The sequence below is a fragment of the Sebastes fasciatus genome, chromosome 21 (genome assembly GCF_043250625.1).
Source record: "Sebastes fasciatus isolate fSebFas1 chromosome 21, fSebFas1.pri, whole genome shotgun sequence".
NCBI classification, from domain to species: Eukaryota; Metazoa; Chordata; class Actinopteri; order Perciformes; family Sebastidae; genus Sebastes; species Sebastes fasciatus.
The window spans coordinates 5,958,926-5,975,390 of record NC_133815.1 but is presented as its reverse complement, the minus strand read 5'-3'; the positions used below and the strand labels follow the sequence as shown (position 1 = coordinate 5,975,390).

At 40.8% G+C, this 16,465-nt stretch overlaps 1 protein-coding gene across 5 annotated transcripts in view; it reads left to right on the top strand.

Moving 5' to 3' along the window:
- LOC141759679 (RALY RNA binding protein like) overlaps positions 1–16,465 on the top strand; it is a 111,537-nt gene that overhangs the window by 39,398 nt on the left and 55,674 nt on the right. For all 5 annotated transcript variants that reach the window (XM_074621953.1, XM_074621952.1, XM_074621955.1 and 2 more), the window contains exon 2: positions 12,390–12,663. In XM_074621953.1, coding sequence (XP_074478054.1) covers positions 12,408–12,663 — 256 coding nt within the window. In that variant the 5' untranslated portion in view covers positions 12,390–12,407. The remainder of the gene's footprint in view (positions 1–12,389; positions 12,664–16,465) is intronic.

Below are 16,465 nucleotides of genomic sequence, written 5' to 3'. Positions count from 1 at the left end.
TGGGCAAGCGTGAGGATGTGAGCAACTTTGACGAGGGCCAAATTTTGACGGCTAGATGACCGGGTCAGAGCATCTCCAAAACTGCAGCTCTTGTGGGATGGTCCCAGTCTGCAGTGGTCAGGACCTACCAACAGTGGTCCAAGGTGAACCGGCGACAGGGTCAGACCAAAGGCTCATTGATGCACGTGGGGAGCGAAGGCTGCCCCGTGTTGTCTGATCCAATAGAAGAGCTACTGTAGCTCAAACTGCTGAAAAAGTTAATGCTGGTTCTGATAGAAAGGTGTCAGAACACACAGTGCATCGCAGTTTGTTGCGTATGGGGTTTCGTAGCCGCAGACCGTTCAGGGTGGCCAATGCTGACCTAATGTTATGGCTGATCGGTGTATATTGACATAGGGAGCGGATCCTCTTCACAGAGCCTGCTATGTTGCACTGCCATGTCACTGGCTTTAGAGAGGGCTAGACGCGTTTTCTCGCCGTCCACCATAATTCTTGCTTGCAATCTGCAACCTCACCGCTGGACGTCACCAAACCTGAATGAATTTAAAAAAAAAAAAATCATCAAAATCATCAAAATAAACTAAAATAAACGTTGAAAAATAAAATAAAACTTAAAGTAAAACTAATATTCTGATGCAAGGTTGACTGAGAGGTCACATGACTTTCTTTTCTAATTTTTGGGTAAAAATGACGATTGGAATTTTAAGGAATATTAAATGTCCAGTATTTGCATTAAGCAGTAACTCACCATTTAGTTACCACTCAGTATTAACACAGACAGTCACAGAGAAGATTTTATTTGCTGTACTACTGCAGGGTCAAAGCACACAGACATTAAAAGTCCTAATAACAACTAAAGTAATTTGGTGGTGAGTTATGTCATAATCTTTTGGTCAAAGGAAACATGATATCAATTAGGAATATTGACCTCACAGGTGCAGAAATAGAAGTATTTCAACCATTTTTCTCCAGATAGTTTCTTGAGATCACTGTGATGCACAAGGCAGCAAAGAGGAAAGATAGATCTACAGAAAGCCCCACAATGACTGAGATAAACCTCCAGGATCACCAATGATTTACCTTTAATGTGCGTCTGCAACCTCTAATGACGTATTCATTTGAATGATTGGTTCTCTGGCAGTCGTAATTACCAAATGTCTTCAGCCAGTGGCTTTGTATTCACACAGGCGAGGGACAGACTTTGTCTCAATTAGCTCTCGGTTTTATCCCTTCTCCCTTTCTCCACACCTCACACCTCAGTGGCGCTGACGAGGATGTTTGTACCTGCTATACACAGCGGCACTATCAGTTCAATCCTTGGCATGACTTTGAAGATTAGTCACCGAACCATGAAGAAGCTTTTGAAGTGTTGGGGATTCTTTGAAGTTTGGATGCGTGTGTTTTTTTTTTCTTCTTTTTTCTCCCTCGTCAATGTGTTACATAAAGTTTCTGCTACCTTTTGAACATTTAGCCTGGCAATGAGAGGAGGGAGCAGTCACAGGCATAAACATAACATGATGGAGATTTGTATCATCAAAGTCCGTCTGAGGGGTGTTTCAAACCGATGTCTCCGGCATACGTAGGTCCCTTCACGCACAACTGTCGGCGCTGTTTGCTGTGATAAGCATCTTCTTCTTTGGGAGTTCACGAGGAAACAAAACTATGTGGATACTTTACCGTATTATATTTACACATGTTCACATATTGTAGTTTTTAAAGAGATAGTTCAGGTGCTTTGAAGTGGGGTTGTATGAGGTACTTATCCATAGTCAGTGTATTACTTATAGTAGATGACAGTTGGCGCGTCTCCAGCATTGAGAAACAGACAGGAGCACCGGCACCGGAGCAAAGCAATACAGAGCTGTGGACGGGGACGGCAGAAAAACATACTTTAGCCACCTAAAAGAAAGGCTCACCTAAAAAATCCATTTCAGTTCAGTTCCCCCTCGGAAAGGTCTTGTCTGACGGCAAGATAAAGGTTGAAAATATTCTAAATACAGCGTACTGTAGTGGCCATTTGTTGCAAAAATCGAACTGAAATCAAAGGGTGACTGATGCACCATGGGTATGTGGTTTACACAGGCAAAAGAGCCCAAAATGTGTGTTTCTGATGATTTATTTATCCAAAAAGAACAGCAAACAAAGCACAAAGAAAACATGGATGTCGCTGCCTCTCTTGTTCTGGTAAAAAAACATGAGCCCACCCAGGTGCATGCTGGTCCTACCTGCCAATATAACTGCAGGTGCCCATGGTTTTACCCAATTCATGAACAAAAGAAAACAAAATAGTAATTATGAATACAAAAATACTAAACAAGAAAATAATTAAACTAAACAAATAACTAAACAAAAGAAAACACTATCAAAAATTGAATCTAAATAAAGAAAACATCTAGAATAATAAATCAAACAATAATACTTATTCTTAGTAAACCAACAGCTAAATACTAACAACAAATAAATAGCTCCTACAGGGACACTTACTCGTTCACAGCAGTATATTGCTGTGAACGAGTAAGTGTCCTGTTTCTTCAAACCGGGGGCGTGTCGACCGTCATCTATTGTAGGTAATACACTGTCTATGGATGAATACCTCATGCAACCCCACTTCAAAACACCCGTACTATCCCTTTAAGTTGTCCTGTTTGACACGTGGTTTTAGAAACTCTCATTGTGTGAACAGACTTACCCTGAATACCAATTACTCCTGAGATGTTTATTCCTGTCATGTGAGCGATGAATGACTAGAATAAACTTTGCATCCATTTTACACTTGGCAGGCGGAAATGATTATGAATAAGAATGAAATTGACATTGGAAACAGCAAAGCAGGAAAAACCTGCTCATTGAAGCTTGATGGCCACATAAAGGAGAGCCGTGGCCAAATTTCTTTCTTGGCCAACTCTGCATGCGTAGGCTGACTTTCCCCGGCTGCTCACCTCAATATGAAATTAATGAGTTTCCGGTGACTTGATTGATTGTGTTGCTAGAGGTGTGAACGCGTGGTCGGGTCAGCTGCACATCACAGCATACGTGGCGCCACACCACCAGCAGAAATGTGTACACAAACCCGAGGAGAGGGGATGATGCGAGCATCTTGTTGTGAGTTTCAAACGACAGGCGGTGCTACAGGCAAGAGCAGCTGCTGCCGGGCGAGGCCTCTGCTGACACATAGGTCATGGCACGGCTACAGATGGTCGACCGGCCCCTCCGCGCAACGCCACCAGAGAAGAGGCAATGCCAAATATACCGTCCCTATAACCTCTCAAAAACAAAACACACACCATTTATACTCATAGTCCACAATACGAGCACACACTTTGAAAGATGTGCTTATTTTGATGACACCATACAGTAATATTCTTCTGCATAATATCTCCATAAATGAAACCTGTGAATTTTAAGGTCATTTAAATTCCACTGAGCCGTTGCCAAGGCTTTGAAGCCAAAAAATTCATCCTCTTACAATACAGGCTATTGAGCACAGCGCGGCTCACAGGGGCTCCAATAAATAAGAAATATCCTTCTGCAAACTGTTAATTGTGTGAGCTGAGAACAAGATTAAATGCAATGTCCCCTACTCTGACCAAACACGCTGTTTGGCTACATGACTGTTTCAGACGCCGGCTGCAGTTTGTGTTTTCAGCACACTTTTTTCAAAGTGTGGATTAATACTCGTAATGAAGAGTTGGGACTTTGTTTTACCTCTCCTGCAGAGTAGATGTTAATAAATGCTAATTTGCCCCCATTAAAAATTTGTCCCAGCTGCAGCTGCAACTTGGAGCGCTAATGATGACACATCCAGATTTAATGAGGAGAGCAGAACGGTCAACGGCCAAATACTTTAGACCCACCAAATCAAAGCGTACCGCGACAATATTTTAGCATATTTAAACACTTTGGTTTCAGTCACATTTTACATTAGTTTCTCCGTATGGATTTTAATGAAGTTTGGGGATCATTATTAGTTGTAATGTAATTGCACCAGATAGGATATTCATTTGCAGAATAGTAAGCAAGAGGCAACCACCGGGACAGCAGTGTCCCAAGTGTCCAATTGTTTTTGTCCTGTTAACATTTAATGAAATGCTCGTGTGGTGTTTCTACGGTGTGCACACAGAAAGGTGTGTTGTGATTGCCATCATTCCAATATTCTGTGATTTAAAGTGGCTATAATCAACACTTTTATATTAACAGATCAAAGGATTACTTGTGTGTGGAAGAGGTCTCTCGCTGTAATTAACCCACAGAGAATAATCACACGACTTTGTGGACTCGTCCAATTGTTTTGGTTTTCCACCCACATATTTTCTGATTTGGTTTTAGCAGCAGACGGATAAAGTTAACTGTTAATAATAATAATAATAATAACATGTCAGTGCTGTGTTTACAGCTTGTTTCCACTCCCCGCAAGTGGTGAAAAAATTGTTATTGTAGGTATAAAATGAATGAACACACACTATTTGAGCCGGTAAGCACCACATTTGACATTTATCTAAGATAATTTTGTCATAACAACATGCAAAGTATGCAAGTGTGTCTTACAGTTAGTTTTACAGCAGTTCTAGTTATTGCACTCATATTTTTAGTTATTTTACTGTTATAATAATACTGCTGCAATCTGTGTATAATATGTAATAAGTGGGATAATGTACAGCTAGCCGGTCATTGTTGTGAAAGAAATCCCTTCAGGGCGATGAAAGACCCCTCCGCATCGCCCTGACCTGCTGGCTGTACATATTCCTGCTTATTACACAGTTACTTACTGAAGAAATCAGTATTTTGACACGAAAACAGTCCGCCAGAGTCCGACATCAGAACTGCGCCCATAGCGACGTAATGACGTCACATGCATACGTGACAACAGATGTAAGTAAAAATAACTTTGTTTGACCCATCCGCCACCCCTCCCTCCAACCCACCCAATGTAGACTTTATATACATTTTACTTTATCTATTTAAACTGCTCTTTATACTACGTCACCTGACTTCTGGGTTTGCTCCCGTCATAATTATTACGGCCACTAGAGGTCGCTTCCGAACTAAATGTAAATATGTGTCATAATAAGCTGCAGTACAACCGACCTATGGGGTCATATTTTGCAGGAAGACAGGCTGGTTCCCAGACATCTAGACTGCATTGTCAATTACGTTTGGAGGGAAACATTTTTCTCCCAGATTACGTTTGTTTTTGATGTATTACAAATATGTTTCTAATCATATTCCGCTGTTTGTGTCCCGTTTGACACCAAAAGTCAATGTTGACTTATTTTAACTGATGGCTGTAACTTAAATAACGTAACAAACGTACTTATTTTAAGCCATACCATGATGTTTTAAATAAACCTAACCAAATAATTTTGCGTTTTTTGTTTTGTTTTGATTCTGTTTACAATATTAACCACGTGTTTAAAACTGCATCCGATATCTGGGGGAAAATAAGACATAGTTGTATGGAAACATAATTTTGTAGGAGACAGGGTTGCAGCAGAGCTGAAAAGTCTCCGGTTTATTTTCAGTTTATTCCCAGGAGAGTGTACTTCAGTACACTTTGCGCTGGTACTTCTCCATCTCCATTTTGTGATCCTTCATTTACACTCCACCACGTCTCAGAGATAATCATCAGAGCATCTGATGAGTGCATAAAACATGATGCATTGCTATAGTAACCAACAGTATGGAATAGTGAGATCCGGTGCTACCTGACCTTGAGTGTGTTTCATATGTTGTTTTGCTACTAATGAAGGATCGCACCACTGTTCCACCGCTGCCGTAGTGTTTTTATGTTGGACATATGCCTGATGTGCTCATAAACACCCTGATTGTATTTGGTAACTCAGAAACAGATGCTATTTGTCTCATTGCCCTTTGAGAAGATGGGGATATTTCACTGCATTGTGGAGAGTAAGCTTTTAAACGTCCTGTGGAGCTATGTTCTATAGTGGAGAGGAAACTTTCTAAAGAATGTGTCATAAACCACCTCGGTGCTATCCTTACCAATCAAATTGGATTAAGAGCAGACAGAGATTGATCTATTCCGCGCTCGACAGCTCACTGTGTTTGACCAGATTAGTTTCAACTCTGTGCAGCTGTATGCCGCCATTAAAAGAAATGAAATCTTGTTATTGCAGTTGAAGTGTTCCCCTGTCCATCACAAACAGTCGACTCCCCCTGGACAATAACAAATTCCACTCGTTTATCATCCCATGTCTGCCGTGCCCCGGCACACAGGAGTTTCTCCCACCTCATTTTACCCATTTCTCCTCTGCAGGTGATTGAGGGCCAACTGAGAAATGGCTCCATTTGCATCTTAGCTAATTGTATCATTGCTCCGGGCTTTCTGATAGTTAATGTATTTTTCTGAGAACATGAGGTTTGCTGCAGGAGACTGAGAAAGACGGTGGTATTGAAGTTAGATATGGTTTAGTCTTTCTCCAGTTAACCACCCAAGTAAAAAACGTATTCTCAAGAATATAAAAGAGCATTTAGTAAGTATACCTTTATGTTTTTAAATAGTATAATAAAGTTATTTAAAGGTAAATGTAACAAGCAGTATAAGCCAAGAAAGAAGGGAAACCCTTAATTCTTATTCCCTTAACAGAGCGCTCAGTTAACACTGTCTAGCACCAGTAAATGCAAGCTAGGGGAAAAGTGAGTGACTAAAGCTTGTGATTCTTGAGAACATGAAGACTTCAAACCAATATTAAAACCATTATTTTTATCCTTTAATTAGAATATGTTCCTACCAGTTTAAAAAAATATTATAGGTTACTAATTAAAGATTTGTCCATGAAGCTTACTGGACAAGGAGTGTCGTAATATCAACAGAAGTCTGTGCTAGTTCGCACTGATGATCACAACCTTAAATATGTCATAACTTGTGTAGCGGTATTATATATGACAAGCTGTAAAAACATTTTCCGTATCACGTTTTAAAGTTGACGTGCTAGCAAGTAATTGCCTATATACATTATATGCTTCGCAGAAACACAGAAATGGTAGTATTTATTTGGCGTTGTTTCCAATCACCTGGCCGATATATATCTCCAATGTTTACTCTCCTTTTAGCTCTGATTTGGTCTCCACCATCTCATGAGAAAAATATATCCAATATGTTGGTTCAAATTGATATCATGGATGTCGCATAAACATTTTAAGGACATTCCACATGTCATGATAACGCATTTAGCGTATCATTTAACGCTACATCATTAACGTGAAATGGCCGCAGTTAGGTTTAGGATTCAAATAAGTAGGTAAACTAAGTGAAATACTTACGTGAACAACATAACGTAATTACGGACGACACACCACTAACTTCAAAATGGCACAAAAAATGTTGGGACATGAACACCGGCCTTGAACGCCAGTCTCCTGGTTGAAAGTCCTTGTGTTTTATGGTTGAGGTCAGTATACAAAAGCACATAACCCCTGATGCCCTCTCACAACATTATAGGTTTGAAAAAAAACACTTAACTCAAGAGATTTTACTGTCCTTCTCTATACAAGTCCTCAGAAAAAGGTAATCCCCCAGCTATGACTTGTGATAGTCGTAAATAGTGATGCTGTGTAAATGTCCCACTCACTGTAATTCATTTATGCTTTTACAGCGCTTCAAGCACCCTTGGCAGGCAAAATTAGAGTTGTTTCGCTTCCTTTTATAGGCCCTCTCTGCTGTAGCTGTCTACTTACTGAGTTGAATTCCAGCTCAACACTGTGTACTCATAAAGCCAAAGGGCAGCGGCTGATTGAAAATGTGGAGGGAAAATTAGGTTTTATCTCTCTATCTTGAAGATTAAACACATTTTCAATGGGCAGGTAGAACGGTGGATATGGCATTTAATCGCTTTAAGGCCACTATCCTGTTCACGTTGAATTAAATCTATTTCCCCTTCAAATCAGACAAAATGTTGTGACTACAGTTTGTCTTTGTGAAGCAGAAAAGCTTCGCCCTCTGACCACCCTTTCACAAAAGTGCACAGATTTCTGGTTGGTTGCACCGCAGAGACGCTCCGCAGCTTACGATACAAACAGCAGCATTGATTTACAAATAGAGGGAATTTATTTCTCGGTTGTTGCCGTTGCCTTCACCGGCGGAGAGACACATTTTAAGACAAGATATAAATGGAAGGAATCCATGAGGCAATTATTCCACCCTCTGCAGTACATGGCAGCAACACTGTTGGAAAAAGGTATATCGGGCTATACCTTTCTCTGTTCTGTCTCGCTGAGCAGCTTCTCCAGCCTTTTCCTCGGCCCGTCGAGCTGCCTTGGCAACAATCAGAGCAGAGTGGCTGAGGCATGGCGAAGAGAAATGTACAGTGGTGGAGTGGTAGGAAATTACAAAAGGAATCAATTCAATGAGTTCCCTCCCTCCATGAAAAAATGTCTATAAATCAGGCAGGTGGCCAGACCCAAACAACAACCTTTTAAGAGCCTGTCTACCGAGGCACAATGCATTACAGAGCAAGGCACAACCCCGTAATATGGCTACTTCTCTACTAAATCCTGTCCCTTTTTTTCACTTTCCCAAAACAGCAGTGCCGTCAACCACATGACCTTGCTGCCTTTTCCGCTGCCTGACCTTATCCATATTTCTTTATCAATGGCATGAGATCGCTTCTCTTTTTTTTTTTACATTGTATTCAAGGCAAAGCATGCCAGGATTTGCTGTAATGCCACAAGAGCAAAGTGTTTCATTCCAAAAGGAGACATCCACCTTTTGAAAAATGTGACACCTATTCTGACACGACCACGCTGGCATGAAAGCGAAGAAATGAAGACTTAACTGTCTTCTGCTCTTTACTGACAAAAAAGGCAGTACCGTAGAAGCTGTAATCATTTTTAAAGAGCGGTGCTTTGAACACCCAGGTCATCATTTTTCCCTCTAAAAGCCGTTTGTAGACTGCATTTCTGGGATGAAGCTCCTCTTTGTGCTTCTTTTTGATAACAAACGTCAAGTCTTCGGGAACAATTATTTTGCCAATTACACTCCTGGTGCCTATCACTTCCTGTGTTGTTCCTCCCCATGACGCTATCACCTCATAGGATGAGAAGCTTAATGGAGGTTGTAAATAAACTAAACGGCAAGGTCAGCAGGAAAACCCCACTGATGGAATAAATTAGTGTCCTGCTCTAAAGAAAACAACAGGGAAGACAACATGAAATATAACAGTAAGGAGCGGTAAAAGGGCCCCGTGACCGCTGGCCGCTACTGATTTATCTGACGCGAGAGGCAATCTAACGCTTCTCCACTGATTTGTCATGTTCCCTGTGACCTGTCCACGCACATCAATATGGGATGGGTGTCAGATTGTGGGCTTAAACCTCCGTTAGGCGGCTACTGTGGTGCTCGTTTGAGTTAGCACACGTATGTGTGTGTGTGCCGGCGTCACATTAATTCCCAGTGTCTGCTGCTGATAAATGTCAAGGCCACTTGAGAGATGGCGAGCAGCAGTTTATTCCCACACATGCACACCCACGCGCAGAAACAACACACGCCAAGGCAGCACTGTAAACAGCAAATCGCCAACACACCCGTAGCTGAATAGTCAAGCATACTGTACGTGATGTAATGCTAAAAACATGTGCTGCCAAGTGAAATAATATGTGTTCATCCATGAATGAGCAGCTGAATGTCTAGCATGATCTCGGTCTCAGGTGTAATGGATGCCTGACAGAAAATCTCTCTCTGTAAATCACATGGCCGCTCTCGTATTTCCCGGATGGCTGGTCATCATCTACTGCAGGTACAAAGCAGGCGACCTCACGACGGGATTTAATCCATCATTCAGCTTGTGAATTACATCATCTCGCTGTATTTTAGACGTAATCTCATGCCCCGCTATAATTAGCTGAATAAACCCATTATGGTGTAGCACTTCACAATAAAACTACATCATGTAATTGTGCAGATATTGAGGCCACACGGTGTCAAGTCTGGGAGGCTCAGCTGTAAGCATCTACAGCCTCTTGCAGTGGAAAATTAAGTTGGATAAAGGATAAGAAAAAGACTGCCTGTGACAAAATGTGTGTGTATGTGTGTGTGTCCACGCGATATACCAACAACATCAGTGTTACCTTGGTTACTAATCCTATTTACTGAGGATTGGATCCATTATTCAGGTTCTTAGTCTCAAAGCTGAATAGTTGTTATCACCGAGTGTCAGGGACAGAGACTCAGAGGAGGCAAATATTGAATATTCAGTGTTCTCTTCACAATATTTCACATTATTTAATGCACGGAAGTGTAATCCATTTTGGTATATAAACTGTCCTGAAAACCTGGATTTCTACAGCTGTAAAAAATGAAATGATGTGTGGGGATAAAAAAGAAAAAGCAAATAGAAATACGTGAGATCTATTTACATATGTTATTAAATATAGAGCTTGAATTGTTCAACAGTGCATCCTTCCCTTGGGAGATATAATTTCCATGATCCTGCAGCCAATCATCTTTCATAAAAACTAACATTCAGGTTATGAAAAGGTCACTTAGAAATAATTGCAGGGGAGGCGTACAAAAGCTGAGGGTAATGTGCGCCGATAACTTGACAGCACAAAAAAGTCTGAATAAAACTGTAACATGAATTACAGCCTCCGCATTCTGTGATCAGTGAAACGGCACACAAAGCATTAGGGATGCAACAATATGGGTATTGAGATAGCAAAGCTTTCCCACTGACAGCTACTGTATTTGGTTTCTCACAAAGCAGAAGGAAACTGCTGCGGCATTCACATATTGTTGCTCCTTCTAATTCTCCCACTCAGCCGTACAGCGGTAGCATTTCAACCGTGCACAAAATGTTGCTTAGGTAAGCAGTTGACTGGCCAATGACCTTGTACATAAATGAGATAAGGTAAACCTTCATCAACAAAAAACTGTCTATTTAAAATAAATTGATTCGATTCCAACAGCATTAAAGTTCAGACCTTGTGTTTTATGGAGCCCTTAAGTGTCCAGAATTAAATACATAAATCAGACATTGTGAAATAAATAATTATATGAATAAATGTAGCCTATAGATGAGCTAATTTAATCCATCTAGTAATTAAGAAATATATAAAATGAATTATCATTCTTCTTTTCATATTAAAATAGTTAATTTTTATTAAATTATATATTTTTTTTATTTCAAAATGCCCTTTCTCTCTCTCTATCTATCTATCTATCTATCTATCTATCTATCTATCTATCTATCTAATCACATGCCCCCATGCAGCCTCTTAGCAGGCTCAACAACTGCCGGCTCCTGTTGGCTAACCTCATAGACTGTATATAAAGATGGACAACGCGTCTCCACTTCCTCCCACTTGTACAGATGTGAAGCCAAATTATTCCCGGATACAGGAGCTGCCATCTTGAGATTTGGAGCCAGTAGTGATCGGGTGGTGGAACCGCGGTATCGAGGTCGCCCGCTGCCAATCATGACATCTCACTCCCTTTTTATAGCATCAAATAACTAATTTAAACCAAACTTATGGGAAAGATTAACACTTGTACGTACATCAGCGTGATAATAACTACTTAAAATGACCATCTTTGGGAAAAAATTAGTTGACGCAACTTTTTAGTTTGGCCCATGTCCCATCCACTAACATGGAGAAGGCGGGATTTATGACCTCTACTGCAGCCAGCCACCAGGGGGCGATCAAGATGTTTTGGCTTCACTTTTGGGGAGCTGTCATGTTGTCCATCTTTATATACAGTCTATGGTTAACCTAGAGACACCACAGAGAAAGAGTTTGCTAGTCAGAGAAACATCTTTGAAATTACAACACTGCTGAGGTTACTCTGAATAAAGCCGTAAACCCAAGCTCACAAACCAGCTTAGCTAGGTAGCTAGCTCGATAGGTAGCATATAAAACCTTGCAAAGATACTAAAAAAAAGAAGTTAGTTGTTGTTGCTCCTCTAGGTAACAGGAGCTAACATGCTAAATGTGGTACAGTGGCAGTTGTTGCTTTCTGCACTCCTGCCTCTCCGGTTAACTAGCTTTAAGTGAGTTCAGAGTGAAGAGCCAGTGTTAATGACAGCAGTTAACTGGCTAATTAAAAGTTTTCTTTGCAGTGTTGTGATTTATAGATATTCATCAAAGGCACACAACTCTGAAGAGCAAAAACATAGAGTGTCTCTCTGTAGTATAGCTAGTTTGTGGGCCTGTAATATGAAGATGAGAATGATAAAATTACTTGTTTTTTTCCGTAAATAATTGGACAGTTGTCATTTATACAATTTACTATAGGACCATTTATTTCATAATGTCTTATTTGTTGATTTGATATTGTAGACTTTGGGGTTCCATAGTGTTTAGCAGGTTTATCTGGAGTTAGGCTGACCCCAAAACCTCTAAAGCTATGTCCTCCCCTCCTCCCTCTGTCTGTGTCCCAGGAGGGCAACTGGAGGAGAATGACTGGTAAACTCCAGACCAGCAACGTGACCAACAAGAATGACCCGCGCTCCCTAAACTCCAGAGTCTTTATCGGCAACCTCAACACAACCATCGTCAAGAAGACCGACATAGAGGTCCTCTTCGCCAAGTATGGCAAGATAGTGGGCTGCTCCGTGCACAAAGGTTACGCCTTCGTACAGTATTTGAACGAGAGGAACGCCCGGGCAGCTGTGTCGGGAGAAAACGCTCGTGTCATCGCTGGACAGCCTCTTGGTGAGTCGTCTTTGCTTTATCTCTCTTTTGTGAGTATTTTGCTTGAATTTTAGATGCCATTAGGGACTCATGAAGGGCCTGTTAGATACAGTCTATACGTCACTTCACAAAAACTTTCCCCCTTGAAATACAGAGTGTTTCGTTAAAGCCTGTTGTTTTTTTTTGCTAGAGGAATGGATTGTCTCTCTCGGGAACACAAAATGCCTCGGGCATCTCTCAGACTTTTAGTTTAGAACCTCCCTGGGCTCCTAAATGCTGAAGTGTCTGTGTTTGTTGTCACGCTGTTTTGGAGAAAATCCCTGCTGAATCTGTTAACTGATCCACTACTGAATGTGAGCACAGTTTGATTTCAACATTTACCAGGCAGCAAAAGTATGTCAAAGTTCTTCAGACATTCTACTTAGAGCAGCAGTTGCTAAATGGCATGGGATGCAGCTACAATTTGCTGCACAAGCATTGATTTTCTACTGTGCATGCACTTTGTAACTGGTTTGCTTTGTGGTTGTTGGCTGTGAAATGTTTTTTTACTCACACTAGTTTTGTTCAGTCAGAATTAGTTTTGTCTGTGAGGAGCATCGTCTTGAGCTTTAACTTGTTAAAACATCTCTGTGAAGCCTGGGGATGAATTGACAGATGCAGCAGAGCTCGTTCCTAGACACTACTGCTTTAAAACATGATTTTAAAATAATCACCAGCGTTTAATACTGCAGGCAGGCAACAGACCTTTTGATTAAAGTATTTGAAACGTGTTTGGTGTTTCAACGAGGGAACCTGGGGTCCAGAGTGTAAAGAGTGCATCACTGGCTGTCAGTATGTTACGCAGTTAAAAATATCAGCGTGAGATGATCAAAGGGAGCGGTGCATGATGGAAGTTAAGAGTGGAACTGCTGGAATGGATTACTGCGTGAATGCAGAATATGTACAGAGTTGATGTTTGGCATTTAGGCTCTGACTTTGTCACTCGACACAGTGATACACCAAGCTCACCCAGCAGGGCGACATGTTTGGTATTTCAACCGGGGAACATGGGTGCCTGGGAGGAATGCCTTTTTCTTAGTAGCTCTGTATGTGTGCGAGTCAACCGGAAGTCCATTCATTCCTATGGGAGCCTCTGCGTTTTTTTTTGTGGTCTGGATTTTGCTTTGAGTACTAACTTCATGTGGAATTAGCAAATGAATAATTGATTGATGAAAGTAATGGTAGCATTGCTAGCTGTGTAGCATATAGAGCGCATGCAAAGTGTTTCATACCGTCTTTCAAATATTTCACAAAACTGGCTACACACCTGGCAGGCCAACCTCCTCACCTATTTGTCACCATGCATTATTGATCCTGTTTTTATCTCGATAAAGGCCTTTACACACTAGGGGGCGGGGGCGTGACGAATAAATGACCGAAAATGCGAAATACTCGCCTGCGAATATTTCGCATTAAAACTATTCATACCGGCAGTGATGCAAATTTGCAACGGTTGCATCACTTTTTAAATAAAAGGTTTGAATAGGTTCGCGCAGTCAGAGGCCAAAACAGGGATCCTATTGACCCAGAGCAGCGTCTGGCAGTCTGTCTGAGGTAAATTGTTGTGTAGCCAAAACTACTGTAAGCTAGATAGTTACCTTTTAGTAAAATGCTCTGCATGAATTTGCCTCTGGCAAGCAGTTGACTTCAGTCCAAAAAAATTACTCCTCTTTTTTGCAGCGTAATATACATTTTCTGTGTGAAAGTAAAAACAACAGTTCGAAAAAATATATTGACCAATAAATGAATCGCTTCATTGTAATGTATTACTTAATTAATAGTGTCTGCCTGATCTTAGGGAAGCCAGACTGTTGGTTCAGCTGTGGTTTTGGTATGAAGATAGCGTCTTACTGTCCTCTGGCTTGAAGATGATCTTGCTAACCGCTCATACACTCTGCTACTCTATTATACAGTATCTTCAGGGCGGATTTTTGTTAGGGTCGGTAGTAAAAGAAATAAACTTTTATACAAGATAATGAACACAACTGAAGCAAACAATCCCAGTTCAAGGGCATTACCCAGTGAAAACAATATTCCCCAGACTGTTAACTCCGGTGTTAATGAACATTAGCTGTAACTAATGTGCAGAATAAAAATGGAATATTTAAAGAAAGAAAATACGGAGCTCATTTAGAGGTTGTTGTGTCTCCTTCTGCATCAACAGGACACGTTATCGGTCCGCCTCTTCTTTCTAGACTGCATTTATCAACCTAAACATCAAACCAATAATCTGATTGGACTGTCCCGGCCTCCTCTAAAATCCATCAGGCTCTCTCAGACACCTATTCTTCATTTGCTTTCCTATTGTTAAGATGATGGCTGTTTATGAAGGCCTGTCTGTTTGGATAGATGTTTAATGTTACCTTTCCACACTTAAAAAGACGATTATCTGATCCGATATCACCGCAGCAATGGAGAAAGGATGGTAAAGACAAAAATCAACCAAGAAATGATGAGCTCTCTTTGCCTGATTAATGGCGGCTAATGTGTTTGTGCTTTTTAAATCTTTCATTAGTTTCTTATTATGGATGTTGTAATCAACGAATACGCAGAAAAACGTTATTAAAACCTAGTCGCAACCAAGACCATCGCCAGTTAGAGCCAAACCATCACTGAGCACTCTACCATATCCATAATAATAATAGGGTTAGTGATTTATTTCTTACAAATCATTTGACTCTCTTCATGTGATTGCTTGTTTTTGGTTGAGGAAGCAGACATAATCAAAAGTATTTTCATTACTCCAGAGTTGACCTCGCGGCGAGGCAACCCTGCCCTCATTGTTATCGCTCAATCTACGAGTCGTGTGGCGGGAGTATGACTGGGAGATACATCCTTAATTGACAATTAAGGACACCCTCAGTCTCATCCTCTCAAGCTGATGCTTTTTATATTAGCATGGTGGAGGAATGAATCAGCCGCATAATGATTCGGAGTTGAGGGATGACCGCCGCCAAGGATCCGTCTTCCTGTTGGAAAACGCTTCATTAAAGCGTTATTACCTGCGAGTTCATTGCACCTCAGTTTCAGAGATCACATCATAGGTGAGCTAATAAGGAACTGCATATAGATATGTTGGTGTTTGGCAGGGCTGCACAATTAATCGAATATTAATCATGATTTTGACTTCCCACAATTAAATGAACATAATCGGCTGCGATACTGACGTCTAAAAATGTGTGCTCCGCTCATAGAAAACTGCATATCATTTCAAGCGCTTCCTAAACTAACTGCCAGCCACCAGAGTAGAAGAGTAATATACTGTATATTACTCATTTTGGAACCTTATTTTAAGTTTGATTTTGATGCATAGATTTGTCAAATTGTAGGAATGTAGCCTAGCCCAATGTGAAAGTGAAAGCAGTGCTCGGTTAATTTAATTTTTTTTTTTGGTAATTACAGTTTTATTTTGCTTCTAAGAGATACACTGTGAATGGGAATAAACATAAGCCGGCGTTGTCAGGCGTAAAGTTGCCGTTTATTGTAATAGTGGTCAATCAAAAGAAACAGAACGGGCTGCGGTCAGTAGCAAACAATGATGCAGCAAACGAGCGAACACAACCGTGTCGGTAGGCAAATGAAAAACAGGAAAGGGCTGCAGAAGGTGCCGAAATCAATAAACAAATAAAACCAAACTGCTACAAACTATAACTTAAAATCACAGCTGACTAGCTGGCAAACAACAAGATATGAACAAGAAAGAAAACTCTATTTTTACTACTCTCACTGTTAGAAAAAAAAACAAAAGTGGAAGCCACCCCTTTACCTAGTGTGTCTGACAACT